Source organism: Ambystoma mexicanum, chromosome 6p (assembly GCF_040938575.1).
Source record: "Ambystoma mexicanum isolate Mex_15411 chromosome 6p, UKY_AmexF1_1, whole genome shotgun sequence".
NCBI classification, from domain to species: domain Eukaryota; kingdom Metazoa; phylum Chordata; class Amphibia; order Caudata; family Ambystomatidae; genus Ambystoma; species Ambystoma mexicanum.
Window position 1 is genome coordinate 381,600,793 of NC_090935.1, and position 17,026 is coordinate 381,617,818.

Sequence of the window (17,026 nt, forward strand, 5' to 3'; positions counted from 1 at the left end):
TTAGCCCCAACAGAGAACATGTGTGAGCTTGCGATGTCACCGCTTCTTCTGCTGCACTCATACCCTTGGGAAGCAGTATGCAATGCGGTCTCAATCTATAATTTTCAAAAGCAACAAGTTCCAGCATAAGCTGGACAAAAACGACACGTCCTTCAAATACAGCCCTCTATGTGCCTATGAAGGCGGGTTTTCATGCTACCCCCTCCTCAGCATATATGATTGACAGCGCATACCGTTGTTGCCACCTCCATGTTGTCTGTGCGTAGAAACTGAATTTCCCAGCGGACTTCACCGGCTTCGAAAAAGCTAGATGAATTTCCTTTCCATTCCACATTCAGCGCGCTTTCTTCATGGTACGCCACCACATGGAGAATTTGAGGTTCGTATGGGATGAAAGCTTAAAAAGAGGACAAATAACCCAAGTTCATAAATGAGAAAACCGCAGCAACCATTGTAATGCATACAGAAAGATAGCTTTGTGATGTTAGTAGGCCTGGTAAGCAAATGTTCAATTACAACTGGTAAGGATGGCTCATTCTTAGCCAGAATATCCTCCAGGTCCCTGGAGGATTAAAATCTACTTTATATGTTAAGTCTACTTGGAATAGTAAGTCTTGTTTAGTAATGTGGTTTGTACTTGTCATGCTTTTGTGTCTTTAGATACTAGCTGGCGAAATCTGATGCTGCGTCTGCACGGCCTTGTCTGTAAACAACCTCGATTCATGGTGTTTTACCCTCACGGCACGGATTCTGGAGAGCAATGCTGCAAGCCCTCTTAACTCTAGAAACAGGTTCTCCTCTGCTATGCCCTGTTGCGGGTCCTGGTAGCATCACTCCACACTACTGCTCGCTGCACATGACTGCAGACACCAAAATCTGTTTGCAACCTCCACCCATCCAGCTTTGATATGTATACACTGAACAATACTACCCTTTTCTCTGGGGATCCGGCTCCACTAGACAAAGGGGCATGGTCTGTTGACCATCTCTTAGACACAAGAGCATTTTGAGTTTTCTGAACAAATCCATCCCACCTATACATTCTATTGTGTTTGGATGCATGATGCTGTAATACATATGCCTTGCTGCACACATGGATGTAAAATACCAAAGTGCACTCTTGATTCAATCATGCATGCAGCGAAGCGGCCCTCAGCATTCATGTTTGCCATTCTAAAGTCAAATAGGGATTTTAGGTCAGATTTCTGTTAAGATAAATCCCTTTGTTATCGCCTTCCTGTGAAATGAATAAAGTACATGCCCTTAGCAAGTACATTTCCATACCAAATGATTTTAATTAATTGTATTAAAATCAGGACTTTTTGCGATCTGTGCATGCCATAAAATCCATTCCGCAACTCTGGGTTAGACATTTTAAAATATTTAAGTTCTAGACATACGTATCAGATCCGACCGTACACAATAGCCCCCTAGCAACACCCACAGCGACCCCTCCACCAACACTATGACCAACCTCAAGAACACATCACCAGCCATCCCAACTTGTGCTAGCTGCTGCCCCTAAGTTAGCTTGGAAACCTCGACTGTGTACCCACTGTGCAAATGTATTTACTCGAAGATTCAAAGTATCAATAAGTGTAACCATATTCTTAAGGTTCAGCACCTAGTTGGGGTCAACTCCTGCCTCTAAGCTAGGGTGCAAAATACGAATGCGTAAATGCCTGCATGCCTACTGTGCAATTGTATCTTCTCAAAGCGCCAACAACTGTAACCATATTCTTAAGACTCAGCGCCTAGATGCCTCTGGGCTGTTGTGCGGTTTACAAATGTACAAGTAAATAAATAAATACATAGACATAGAAGCAGCACTACAGACAGGACTTGGATGCAACTCCGATGCCTGGTTCACACCTAATCTCATAAGGACCACATGTCCAAACAAGACACTAGCATGGCTATTCATACCATGGTCTGTCAGATGCTTTGGACGATTCCAGGCTCGAGGAAAACATGTTTATAAGAACGTTCTTGCCAAAGTGAGCTTTTCCTCAGCAGGCTATATCCCAGGGTATTCACACATATAGGTGGCGTAAGGCTCATGCTGTGAATTCATAACCAATGTCTCTGATGTTATGGGAGAGTGTGGCACTGCAAAGCGTGTAGCAATAGGTACTGATATGATACGATGGGTTATTTGTAACGTGCTTAATACCCGGAGGTTTCTAAGCGCGGACCCGGGGTTCAAACCTGTGTTGCTCCATGTTGTCTTGCTTCCAAGGCGAGCATGTTGCCCCTGAGATATCCTCCCAAGACGAACAAAATTGATGCGTCCACTTCTATGCAATGGTAAGACACCAGGCAGGTAGGCTGAATATCTTTTGGAGGAAGCCATGCCAAGGGAAATCTTCAAAATATCTTAACTCACAAAACATACCGTCACTGCAAGTATAACTGGTATGTGGGGGAAGCAATGATGGTTGTGTTAATAATCAAATACAAAATAGCAGCGAGACGTTGGGCATCGGCCTTGAAGAAAAACATAAACCTTTTGGTGACATGCTGCCTGTGTGGTAGTTTACAATATAGATAGATCAAGAAGCTAGAGGATTGTTAGGAAAATTAAAACAAATTGTTGCCACATTGAGGAATAATAGAATATTTCACCCCTGGCAAACATACGAGTCATGGTTAAAATGCAGCAGTAATCTACCATGATCTTTTAACGCTCTGGGGGAGTAGGTTCAATTTGGCAGGTAAGAAATGGCCAATAAAGTCCCAGCTCTGGCCAGGACCACTCAAGATACCTTTAAATGGGCCACTTAATGGCCCCAATATTCACAAACAGCCTCAACAGCAAAATCCATCATGGCTTCACTTAGGGAAATCAGGCCTGCTTAAGGGATTTCTTTGGAGCAAAACACTTGAATGCTGAGCAAATGTTTTTCTACGGTTTGCCAACAGCAAGATAGTCATCAGGCAGTTTTTCTCACACATGCATGTGGAGGGAACGAAGAAACGAACTAGCCATTCTGACCGCAGCGCTCAAAGGGCCTTCACTTTATAAAATATAACCAAATCTGATACTTCCCATATTCATGAGGGCGTTTCCTTTTCTGCATCCCTAAATGTGCATCCACACTTTTACAACCACAACTAAGCCCTTTCACCTGCTACTGCCACGACCCTACTACCATTCTGAAATGGTTCTCAAGAAGTAAGAACAGTTTTTCTGGTAAGAATTCAATTTCCAGGGAGTGGTTGTAGCTGTCTGTCTTTCTCTCTGCACACTTACAAGCTGGCATTGTACAAAACCCTTCACTGGCGATAACCACCACGTGTCCGGTCTTATATCTCAGCTCTACAACAAACAAATACTATCAAAAACTGACAGGGATTAAGAAAACAAGAGGCATAACTCCCAGATCCGCTTAGTAAAACAATAAGAGGAAACCCGATACCTAGATAACATTGACAGAAGACACAAGCAAAAAGATGGCCCCAGGCGAACCGAAGTAGCAGTGAAGCAGGGTGAGTTTTAAAAAACTGTGAGGGACGTGGTTTAGCAAAATATGTGGAGGTTTGCATGAAGTGAAAAGATTGTGCGCGCCTTAAGTTTTAACAACATAAAGATGTTTTGGTTCTAACACAGGGTGCTGCATGAGGTGATAATAAAAAGACAGATGGACAAAGGAGTAATTATGGCTATAGTTAATGAGGACAGCAACTAAATTGCTCAAATTCACCTAGAGAATTCCAACTGTGAGAAAAAGGTTGAGGATATACTTTTTGTGTGTGTTAATGAACGTTACCCATTAATTATTCTTCGTTCTTATATGTCAGGAAGCAGAAACCACAGATCTCCAGGGCTGTGCCTAAGAATTCAGAGATGTCTCATCCAATGTTATCATTTGTCCACCCTTGACCAGAAAAAATGATGCAAGACGTTCTATGGCTATGGATCAAACTGCTGATTAATGGTACACCCCTGTGTCACTTGTCTTAGAGAGCATCATTGGGTATGGGAGAGGGGATCTGAGACTTAAAGGAGTAACTACTTTGGAGCCCAGCTACAAAATTAAGTCTTTATTTCTCCATCTCCAGAAGTACACATCCCCTCATCTTCCTGACTGTAGGAACCCCAATCACATTGTGGCTACACTTAAGAGACAGATAAACTGATTGACAATGCCCAGAACATCAAAAGGTTCTACTAACTTGGAAGAAAAACAAATACATTTCTTATGTTGTTTTAATATTCAGGTAACAGTCAGTTTGTTCACTCTGTCCTCACTGTAGGCTTATCCACAATGATAGGAGAGTACAGAACTGACAATTCTTAGACAACCTATAAAATTGTAAGATCAATAAAGACATTTTTTGTAGAAAGAAATTGTGAGATGGACTAATTTATCCAAAATGCAGCTGCACAGTAATAACATGAAAAAAGAGCTACAACAGAAATGAGCAGGCACAGAATGTTAACTAGGTCAACTGTAAAAAGAATAGGACTTCATAAAGATTGCAGTAGAGACTGGAGCAGGTTAGAGGGATAGAGGAGAGCATCTGTTTGATAAGAGCACGTTAATCCAGACACTTGTGCCCATCCCAGAAATCACTCAGGGTCCCATTTTGTCCAGCTGAGTTGTGCTTGGGCATTTCATAGCTTAACATTAATGTATTTGAGCCCCCAAAGTGTTGTTTTGTTGATTGGCAAAATACACTTATACATGTTTTATTTAGCAACTGGATCTTTGTTATAAATGGCAAATATTGATACAGTGTGTCTGTTTGTACACCACGCACACACACACATACTGTTAAGATGGTTTTCTAGACCGTGGCCTGGTGGGCAGATTTGTGGAGGACACCCTAGTTATGGTGAACAGGGAGCTCTGAGAGACTAGCAAACACCCAATCAAGGAATGTGGATGAGCAGTCAAGACAGTCTCAGCGGGGTGTGAATGAGGTCAGGAGCACTCCACGAGTACACAAAGAATGGCACACAACATTGTTTAATTTAGACCGTCAACTATAAAAAGACATTCGTTTCTGATCACACTCGAAAATGTAAATAACAGGTAGAATTATCGCACAACACTGTGATACAAATATATACAGTCACTATAGGTTCAAGTATACATCGGATAACTTAATCAGCAAAGCAAATATGTATGTTAGGTGCAGTAAGTGATGGCAGCCAGATCACAAGACAATATCTTAAATTAAGAAGTCCAAACCCTAAGTTAAAAGGGGCCAAGTGCCCAAAAGTCACAGGAGCCACAGAATGCTTTCTCTGTAGGAAGGATTCAATAGGTTTGTGCTGATGATAGTTTAAAAGTTCTACAACAATTTTACCAAATATAAGTAAGAGTTTTAATTTCTTCTAGACCAAAGTCTATCCCAGGGGCAGGATACCCGACCCAGGTTCGACGACCAAAGCTGAGTGGAATGGAATGAGGAGACAAAGTGACTGCTCCCAATGGTATCCAATGGAGAATGGCAGTGGGGCAGGCACACAAGTTTACTTACCGCTACACTGATGCAGACCTCTTTAAGACACTTCACAGGTTGGAGGAAGGCATGTTCCCAGTGACGTTCTCCACGCAGGCGATGACAGGTGTCCTTTCCAGTCGCGGTCCCAGTAGCTGCTCCAGGACAGGATCCCTTCATGGTGGAAAGCTGAATACAGAGAGGCGACTATTTGTGGCACAGGCTGGTGGCCATCAGAGTTCCAAACTTCAGTTCTGAATGGCAACAGTTCTGGCAAGGTATCCCATGAGCGAGCTGGTCAGTCTACTGGGCAGTCGAGGGGTCACTTCTGAAGGTTCTGAAGGGCTGGGTCTTCAGGAAGGCATTGAGACAAGTTGGTCCCACAAGTCAAGGGCTGGAGCACCACTCAGGATCTTCAGAGGTCAAGCAGAGAAGCAGGGCTTCACCAGGCTGGCTTCTGGAAGTGAAGGTGGACCACTTCAGGAGTCTTAATTCGGGAACTTCAGCAGGTTGATCTTCTTTGAGGGATTATTGGATCCAGCGCAGATCTGAACAAATGCCTGTAGAGGTCCTCTTCTTATTCATAGTCCGAGCTGGAGGGAAGTCCAAGCTCACCAACGGTTAAGGCTCTGCATCATTCATACAGGCAGAAGTTAGTTTCAGATATGTCCCACACCCAGACTTTCTCGGACCAGGGATGAAGACAGTTCCAGCCCCCTTCCTGGGCACCACAGCCACCCACAGCCACACACAGCCACACACACAATCACTAGCCTGCGAAAGCTGCAGCTTTCCTGGGCAAGTGCATGACCTTATAAGGACTTTCCTGACTTGAGAGGGCAGGAAGAAGGCCAAACTACAATATGGCCAATGAACAAGAGAACATCTTGTGGCATGGCCATTTTAGGGTACTAGTCACATTTAGTAGCCAAACGCGGTTAACAAAATGTGCAAACTGAAAATAAAGCAAAAAGGGTAAAAATGTAACTGCTGCCATCAGCTTATCTTTAGGCACATATAAAAGTAACCAAAAATCCCATTGGTAAAAAGCTAGGGTGATACAAAAGTTTCCCCATCGCACAGCACTGTAAAGTGCTGTGTGCAATGTAAATAAATACAAGAATTGAAAAGGGAAATAGTTTCGGACTGCTGATAGACTTATAGTCTGAAGAACTGATCAGTTTCCCCATAACAATGAGCATAAGGCAGGGGAAAGTTAAGCTAAAGGCTTTACATTTCCCTCAAAAGGTCAGAACACGTTCAAAAACCAAGCAAAACAAATGTTGTTCCATGGGAAACTATGGGGGGAAAGTTTGCAAAAAGAAAATCTTTCCCAACACTAAGCACAATGTACGACATTAAAAGACAATATAAGAATCAGTAGCACCATGTTTTAAAATTAATGCAGAGACAGTGGACCACTCGCCATCTGTTACCGCAATGCTAGCACTAAAAAAAGCATTCTAATTAATAGGAAGGTAGTTATTCTTTAATCTGCTCTGCCATTTTGCAACACAAAACAGTCTTGATCCTTCAAACAAGTTCTGATTATTAAACATGTCCCTGAGAGAGAAAATGGCTTCACTACAATACTTAAAAGAACACTTTAATCGTCAATAATTTCAAAGTAAGCATACTTTTATCTGAAAGAAGCTATGTTTCACTACTTACGAACATCGCTTTCAGTCAATCGAAATGTTGTCTCTGCTGTCCCTTTTTCATTCTTTGCGATGATCTTTACTTCCGTGGTTGCGAACGACAGGGCATCAAATTCTAAGCGTGTTTCTTGGGTTGTTGTGCACTTTAGAGGACTAGAGGACCTAAAGTAAGACAGACCATTTAGCTTGTAGCCCCTTCAGTCAACCACAGTCCCAACTATTTGCAGAAACTGTAAGCAATTCCTCTAGGAGGCATGAGCTGTTGGGTACCACACCCAACTTCTAGAAATAAGTGCTCTACACTTAGACATGCTTCTGCAATACTACTATTATCAATAATAAGAGTGATAATGATCATCACATTTTTATTAACTGAGCACTAATCCCATGGGCTCAAAACCCATTCCATGGGATCGTGGTCATTTTTAACAAGTAAAAATACATGACATCCACTTTAGGAGAAATGAAGGAATGTTGCTTTCAATGTGCGAGTTTTAAACATAGAAACATTTAACAGCCAAAAGAGATGCCATTAGTTAAGTGATTCAAAAGCAAAGCTCGGACACCTTAGGTCTTAAGTCTCCTGGCAATTGCTGAATACCAATTGTAAAGCTACTTTTCCTTAAGGAATTATATGCTCCTCATTGCTTCGAGTCAAGATCTAGAAAACAGGTGCACAATCTGTGGCATGTGACATTACCCTAACCTAGCTAACATCAAAGGAAGCTAAGCTATGCAGATGTGGATAACGTTTAGAGGCCACTTAATATGGCAAGCCCAAAGAAGGATAAGTAATCTCTGCTTTTTGACAGACAGACTGAATGTTTGTTCAACAAGTTGGACATTATTTGACTAGTACATAATGGCAATGCCATGGAGTGCACAGCAGTTTAGACAGGCACAGCTGTCAGTAGTTTATCGTCAGAACCCTGATCAGTGGAGAAAGCAGGAGGCAGCTTGCATGCAATGAAACAGAGGGGGGTGTAGAGGAACGATGAAGACTCCAGGGAGTCGTCGGCTACAAGACCCTGCAGAGAAGAATGTGGACTGAAGTTCTGGCGATGTGACAGCTAGAATTTAATCCAGTGGAATGCACGACAGAGCCACCCCACATGGCATTTACTACTCACAGCTCAGTACAAGAACTGTCACTTGGTTGCACCGTAGGGTCACCAGTGCTTTCAAACTATGGGTACCAGGGACCTCTGCACCTATAGTCATCATGGTCTATTTCAATATGCAACTCCAACAGTGCTCCTCTATATGTTTCCTGCCTGACTATTATTTCACTTTGTATCTGACTTTGCTCACTTTTAAATCCTCTCCTTGTCAACCCAGAATCCTGCAGAGTCATCACCGATTGTCGAGTGATTGACTACTCCCACATGGCCAGGGGACGGCAGATGCTACCTGATCCAGAACGTGGGGGTGGTATTATGAGGGAGGATCATGTGGGAAGAGACTATCACTGGGTGGAGATGACTCCCTTAGAAAAGACGCAGTATTTCCCTCCTTCTGAAGACAACACTATGACCGAGAATGCTGATGGAATATAGCCATTGCTCAAATGCACAACTCTCATTTAACATCTTTTGCCTCTAATTGCAATGTGGATCAGCTGCTTGTGACATTTAAAGGGGGTTTTCACTTTCAAATGAAAGGCAGAGTGAAGAGAAGCAACGTGGGCGACGCAGGAAGCAGAACCGCACGTGAAGGTGGAAGCACAGATGGGAGCCGTGCTGAAAGAGGTAGGTGCTTTCAGAGAAGCGGGAGGCCCACGGGAGTGTGTCAGGCTCCGGGGAAAAGCAGCAAAGGTACCAGTGACAGCAACAAGGCTGCCAAGGACGCAGTCAAGCTGAACGACAGCAAACTTTACCGGCAGGTGCGTGCGAGGCAGGCAGGGGAGCTGAAATAGGTTATGCCAAACAGGAGACGCCATTCCCGAGCTGATACTTCACTGCTGCATTGCGCCATGGGTCCGTGATGCATTGAGACACCAGTGAGTTAGCCCAGTGAAAGTGGGTACCCCGGGGCGTACCGACAGGCACATGAACAAACAAAGAGTGCATTTTGAATATCGACCCAGTAAAGTGGAAAGGCAGTACACAGTTCCTTAAGCCTGAGATGTCCTTTTGGGGAAAGTTGGAGGAAATTTAACCACAAGCATATGAAAGTTAACAAAGAAGATGAATGCCTAAATCTCCATATATCAGAAGTTCATGTGGGGAAAGTTGGAGCCAGCAATACCATAAACAAATAAATTATATAAATTATACAGTTTCTCTATAGCTTGTCTGATACATGTGCTGGCATAGTCCCTCGCTTTGAATCTATTTTTATCCACATCCAACTCCTGTTCAAAAACGACATCCTGACTGCAGTTGCGTCTGGCCTGTATCCCCCCAACAGCAATATTCCTTACAACGTGTCTCTGATGACAACTATTGTATAATAAAGTTGAATTCACTTCCATTGTTTTTTGGAATGTGTGTTGTGAGAAAGCTGAAGGTGTCTCACTCGCTAGTCCAGGGGATCTGTTATCCAGGTGGCCAGGACACGGCCATCACTATTGAATCCAGTTCCTGGTGGTGGACCAGTGTCGGAGGATCACCTGGGTGAGGGGTCTTCAGGGAGTGGAAGTGGGACACCTCAAGTGTTCTCTTTTACACAACTGCTTCACAAATGGCTTCCTGCTATACTCCCCTGCCCATAGATTGTAGGTAGTACAATCCGTGAATTCAGGTTTTGGGAGCATCTAAACTCCATCAACAGTGAAGACGTGAGCGTGAGAGCTCAACTAGCCCTACACTGGATTGAGACCCGCAGATTGGACGAAAAGAAGAAATTGACATTTCTGGCGATTGATCAAGTTAAACCACAACATAGAGGTGGAGACAGAGAGAATGATCTGTGGAGACTGGAAGCCAAGTATATTTGCAAACTGAGAGCAAATGTTCATGGATTCAACACAGATAAATAATTGGAAGCATTCTTGTAAATTAATTACACCATACACGCTACAGTATTAATACGTATTAATATAAAAACATTGGACGGACACACAGGCGGTCAGAACAGAGGTAATCTAATATTGTTAGCAGTAATTTACAATCATTTTGGGGGATGAGGGGTTAGCCCAACATCGCACAATTTGTTTTAGAGTCAACAAGTCACTAAAGGAGATTGCAAATTACATGCGTGACACAGGATGATATAATGGGGATCAGTGAATAAATGCACTAGAAACTAATGGGAGCAGCTTCATAATTGAGGATAGTAATATTTATTAGGCTTTAGCAATAGCTTTGGAGGATTGCCCTGTACTATTAATTTCTTTAATGAAGATTATGTGCATCCTGTGTAAACCGAGAGACGCGATAAACATATACTGATAGTTATTCCAATGGGGAACAATGTGACTGTTCTATCTGTGCAACGCACCTTGAGGACTTCACAGTTTCAACATTACGTACAACGCAGTGGCATATTCACGTATTTTATTGTATTATAAGTAAAACAAAGTTTACAGTTTACTATGACTACATTCTAATAATGCATCCCATAAGTCAGTGGACAGGTTTTATTATTACGGCTTCGGGTTTAAGGGCCGGGCTCTACATGGAGCGTGTTTACTTCAAAGGTCATTAAAGGGATGCGTCAAGGCGTGGTTACATCTTTGGGGTCCTATATAAATGAAAACAATATGGCAGCGACACAAGTAACGCCAGTAAGTGTTTTGACGTTGCTGCAAGGATTTATCCTGCATATAGTAGGTATTTTGCAACTTTTTGACATGTCAGTCAAACCTCTTACCCAGTTATTGTAATTTATTTGTGGAAATGGGGTGCCAACCGTTGCTATATCCGTCTGCTTACTTATTTTGGCTGTTGGACGCAGTAGCTTATTGAACCGTCAACTTTATCTACAAGGACACTTAATGATAACCAACCCCCGGAGGTATTTAATATGCACTCTATTATGTTGAACAACAATTATGTGGTAAAAAAATAGGTACTTACATAACATAGTTCTCTAAGACACTTATTCTTTTACAGGTGTTATCAGACTTAGAAGAACAGGCATATCTATTTAATTCAAACACGGACACTCGATCTTCCTGAGAAAACTAACATTTCACCTTAACAAACTGGGTCTACCGACCCGGTTATTTAACATGACCTGTGTTTGTTCTCTAGTGACTGTCCGTCCAATTATCATTACATGGTACAAATAGTTATTTTTCATTTTTTTCCTTCTTCTTTGCTCTTCACTTCCTATTTTATGTGATATCATATTTTGAATGCCATTGTTTACTTTCCCATTGATCTGTTGTCTTACTTTCCCTGTACTGTTCTGATGAGCTACCAGGGGTGATTGTTTTTACTTGGAGCATAGGCATTCGAACCAGAATATCTATACATATGCCTTGATGAAACAGAGTTGGGGCAAAACTGATAGCCATAAAGTTGGCTTTTTTGTTCACTCTGTGAGAAGCCTGAAGGTGTCTCTCTAGCTAGTCCCCAGGGATCTGTTATCCAGGTGGCCAGGACACAGCCATCGCTATTGGATCCAGTTCCTGGGGGTGGACCAGTGAGGGAAGATCAGCTGGATGGGGTTCCTCGGGGAGTGGGACACTGTCGGGTGAGACAAGGTATCCCCCTTCCTTTGACACCTTTTTCCCATACTCTCATGTAGGACATTCAAAACCACTGCCCCCCCCCCCCCCTCTTTTCTGACACAAACACTTTCACACAACACAAAGGACAACGGACTAACACCGAAGCGGTTTACCGGCCATGTCCCAATACAAGGGTCAGGCAAAGTCTGGCAATTAATCAGAATCGCACACACACACCAGACTGTCCTTTCCCTTCCCCAGAGGGATAACAGGTGGAGCCAGTCAGCACAGTTAGAGCACGGCAGACAGCAAGATGGTTAAGAAGGTGCAGAGGTTCAAGCAAAGGAGAAAGGCGGCAGGAATCGGGAGGGTGGCAAGGAGAGAAGCAACCTTGCCCTTTTCATCCCAGACCCGCTGAACCTTCGAGGAGGAAAGCCTAAGACCACGAACAATTGCACAGGTGTCTTGCAGCAGATGCCAACGGTACATGGGGAAGGCCTATGCCGATAAGCAGGAGCGAGGGAAGCTACCGTGACCCTGGTACTGGCCTGGTCTCCAATGAAGAGGAAAGCCAAGTGGTTCAACACAGCTGGTGAGTCGAGGGGAGAACCGATAAGAACCGAGCTGTGTTGATTGAGAATCGCAAAGTGGCAAATTTGAACCAACTTCAATGAACTGTGACAACTGCTAAAGGGGAGACCAGCTGCAGAGGGAAACTGGCACCACGTGGGTGCTAACTCCAAAGACTCTGGTCGATCCCCATCTGAGCAAAACTACAGATACCAGAAGTCCATAAAACAGCCACTGAAATAGTTCAAAGTGGTCATGCAGAGGGTCAACTAAAATCCCTGTCAATCGAAAGCAATTGTGAATATGAAGTTAACAAGAGTGAACCCAACCGAGGGATGCTGACGAGAGGGGAGAAATTCAAAGTCCCAAGAAACAGTGTGTTTACAGACGTGAACCCAGCCGAGGGATGTCCACTATGAACGGTTTGAAAAGACATTGAGAAATTAAGGGAACAGAAATCCTGCTGAAGAGAAGAGGGGTCTGAGCATGACTGAGGGAGATCCAGGGGTGAAGCCATCACCCAAGACCTAGCAATCAAGAGGGGTCCAAGCCCAACCGAGGGAAATCCACGGGTGAAGCGATCATCCAAATTGCATTTATGAATTAAGGAATACGATAAGTGATGGGTTAGCACCCACTAGAGTGGGAACCAGGGGTGAACCATTATCCCCCTAAATAATTTGGTTAATGGAACTTTTGTTTTGTTGTTTGAACCGGTCAGTTCCTCGAAGGCAAGAGACTTTCAAGTGAAACAAGACTTGACCATCGACGGTCCTGATAGCTGACTGTCATCTTGTGCTGGGAAAGCTCGAGAGTTTAAAGCTGAACTCTCATCTCGTATTGGAGATAGCCAGGGGCTATCCAAGGAAGTGTATTGAAACTGCCTATAACAAAGCACAAAAAATTCCAAGGACACAAACCCTAACGCAACAGGTGAAACCTAATCCGTCAGATAAGGTGCGATTCATTACTACATACTGCGCAAACAACTATGTTATCAAGAGATCTCTTAGAAAATACTGGCACTTACTTAAATTGGACCCTCACATCGAGTCTTATATACATGACCACCCGTCATTGATCTATAGACGAGCCAAAACCCTGAAACAGAGCCTCAGTCCGTCATTACTACCAGAAGAAAGGGAGGAGACAACTGGGACCTGGCTAAAAGAATCCAGCCCAGGCTTTAGAAAGTGTGGCACATGTACTATGTGCAAATATGCCACACCTATGACAAACATCTTTAAGGCAGGCAATGGACCTCAAATCAAGATACGAGAACAGATAAACTGCAAAAGTAAGCATGTTATATATGCCATCATCTGCACTTGCGAGAAAATCTATATTGGCAGTACGATTCGTGAACTCCGCTTCAGGATCAGGGAACACCTGGCAGTGATTGGAAGCCAGGACAAGAATTTACCTCTAGCGGACCACTGGCAGCGCGTCCACCAGATGGACAACAAACAACACATCAAATTCATCGGGCTCAAAAAAGTGACATTGGGATGCAGAGGAGGCAACCAGGAACTATTGTTACGTCAAGAGGAGGCCAAACTCATCAATTTCTTCAGAAGTGTAGAAAACGGCCTCAACACAGACAAAGAAATGTCATACTTTCTATAAATAATGTTTGTAAAAAATGTTCTTTGGGAAAATTTGTGTTCGGTATTGTATAGATCAGAGATAAGCGCCTGAGAAGCAGGCCGGAATACAGCAAAATAAAAAGGTTTGCGGGTGTTATCCCCAGGCCCGCTCTGCCGTAGAAATTCAGAGGGACTACTTCTCCCAGCATGCACCTGGAGGAGATAACACTCCTCGAGATGTGATATCGGACTAGATCCATATGTAAATAAGTTTTGAGAGAGATCATAAATAATGGGGCCTATACTCCAGTTTAGGATTGTTTTAATTCAAAATGGTATAAGAACACGTACAAACCTGCCATAGATAATTAGGTCCTTACCACTAAAATATGGCCGACAGCTGTCATAGTACGGAAACAGAAGTAGGACCAAATACCATTACTATGGTAACATCTAATATATAAATAACATAGAATGGCGTCCGCCATTTTAGGAACCCGACGCGTGATGCAGTAAAATTGAACTTGTAAGGTAATCCCTAGGGGTCTGCTCAGCCCACACAATAACGCACCAATCAACAAAGGGTCCGCGTTCCAAACTTCGGTTGATATCTTCACCCGTATAAGCTCTTTATTGTTAATGCACACAATGATAAAATGTGATATTACTTGGGTAACAACTTGAAAACCGTTCAGATCGCACTGCTGTGCGGAAACGCTACGTTGAATGGGAGCAAGTTTAGATTTCCTGAAGGGAAACCTATGTTAATGTTATGCAAAATACGTACTAGAGGAATTTGTACACATGATTGCATGTTTGAATAGAATAATAATGTATGAATAAAGCGTAGTGACTCGGATGTTTTACTTCGGTTCCCTTAGAAATCGTTTGGAGTCTGATGGGACTCAGCCATCTATCACGTTATTTGTAGCTGTTAAATCAGTGGATGGGTAAGCTAGATTTACCCATTTGGGATTTTTCGTATAAGTGAATCAATGCAACTTCGTGATTTCGACCATGGACTCAAATACTCTCATTTCTTCTTTTCTTTTTTTCCCTATATTTTCAACTACCCCTCACTCCCACCTCCACACTCCTCCAATTGATTGTTCGACTTCTGACTGGTATGTGTCAACTATTTTTGGTTTTGTTTACAAATGGGTCTGTGCATTTAATTAATGTTGCTTATGGTTATAAATTAATGCCTCAATTTGTCATGCATCTTTATTTTATATTTTTATTTTTTAAGTTTTATTTTGGGGAATTTGCGAAACATATGAATCCAATATGCATTGTGTTTCTCTGTAATTGTAATGTTTATAATTTTTTATTTGCTAAATTTCTAATCTTATGTTGTATCATTAATATCTAGTAAATAGACATTGCCCTGATCTGAGGAAGGCACTAGGAGTGTGCCGAAACACGTGTAATCAATAAGGGCCATCAACAAATAACAAATTTTTTTACGACCAAGTGTTCAAAACTGTGAAATTCAATTGTGGCGCAATTAAGAGATGTGTGCAGTCCCAGAGTCTTTTTTTTGTATTAGTTGTAAGGTTTGGCAATAGGTTTCTTATTATATGCCTTTTTATTTGACACAACGCCACTAGGACTGCTTTATTTTTCCTTTGATGGTTGACGCTTGCTCCCATTTTAGATTTAGGTTTAGATTAGGCTTTTTTCCAACCTGCATACAGCATTCATTGCTCATAAACACCCTTGAACTCTGATCACTTTTGTCTGTTTTACTTGTTGCCACCATGAGTTCCTCACAACTCTTACTAACACACTTGGAGTAATCATTTTTCATAGGCTAGTATGAGGCTTATATTCTTATAAGAAATTATATGTGTATACAGGATACCTGATTAAACAAACTTCATGACACAACAATGTTGATCTATGTTGAGTTATTTCAAATAGATGTGCGCTAATTTGGGAGACATCATTTTCTATGTGTTTCAATGTTACTCCTGTATAGCAGCTGTCTGCTTAAGCTGATGCTTTATCATTTCACATTAAAGGCACAGCCTTACACAGTCTGACAACCAAGCCACACAGGAATTGCATTAGCCTCGCATCCAAAATCGCCCCAAGATTTTAGGCCTTAATATAACAGCTAAAAGACGGAGGAGACCATAAATCGAACAACCTCAATGCAAGGTCACCAGAAGCAGACCAAGAAGTACATGAATGGTCAATCTCTATCTTGAACCTTTCAAATGGTAAGGTGTTGAGTTAGCCAACTCATGCAACTCCAATACGTGCATCCATTCTTAATTAATGGTGGTGTTGATATGGATGTCAATCCCTTTTCCAATAGAAAATAATTGAACTAAATAAATTAGGGGAGAGTTAAAAGTCTAAATTGGATATGGCTATTTACATACTTCCAGCCATTTAAAGCGGGTGTCTATACTTTGTTGTGTTTACTTTCATTTTTTTTAGAAGACAATACAAATGAATAAATAAGTCTAGATTGCAAAATAAACACAAATAAAAACACCACATTTTTATTGTGAAAAAAGATGTCTAGTGTAGCTGATAATCCCATTACTTTTCTACCACAAATGAGTGTTTTTTTTGGTTAAGCAAATATGCAAATTAATATTCTTACCGATAGCATACTTCATAGGTAATGTTGGGGACTGCATTTGATGAACTATTCCAGGAACAGACCCAAGTCTGCAGATTATGTGTTATACATTTGAACGTCTCTGGTGCTTCCGGGAAACCTAAAGAAAATTGAAACAAATGCATGGTCATACCCTTTCGGTTTAACAGAACATAGGTTAAAAGCGTACAAGTGTGTGTGTTCTGTGAATGACTTTCCTGCATGTAGGTGATCAGAGGTTGGGTATCTAATGTGTCATCATGCTGTGTGCAGCAGGCTGAAGCCGGTCGATTGCACATGGGTTAAATGTAGGTCGCAGGGTGAGGTGGTAAGTAGGAGTCAGTAGTAGAAGTTGAGAAACATAATTGCTACTAAAAGGTCACCAGTAGTCGCATCACCGCCACAGAACAAAGGACAACACAACATAGGTTAACGCACTTTAGCAGGAAACAGCACAGTGTGATGTTTTATATGGTGGCATTGCATTAACTCAATTGTGGCACTGTTTCTTTTTTTAAACATTGTTATT

The 17,026-nt window shown here is 42.3% G+C and overlaps 1 protein-coding gene across 3 annotated transcripts in view; it reads right to left on the reverse strand.

Moving 5' to 3' along the window:
- LIFR (LIF receptor subunit alpha) overlaps nucleotides 1-17,026 on the reverse strand; it is a 624,070-nt gene that overhangs the window by 202,318 nt on the left and 404,726 nt on the right. For all 3 annotated transcript variants that reach the window (XM_069627155.1, XM_069627156.1, XM_069627157.1), the window contains exons 4-6: nucleotides 16,501-16,618; nucleotides 7,123-7,271; nucleotides 234-397 (exon numbers count right to left, since the gene is read on the reverse strand). In XM_069627155.1, coding sequence (XP_069483256.1) covers nucleotides 234-397; nucleotides 7,123-7,271; nucleotides 16,501-16,618 — 431 coding nt within the window. The remainder of the gene's footprint in view (nucleotides 1-233; nucleotides 398-7,122; nucleotides 7,272-16,500; nucleotides 16,619-17,026) is intronic.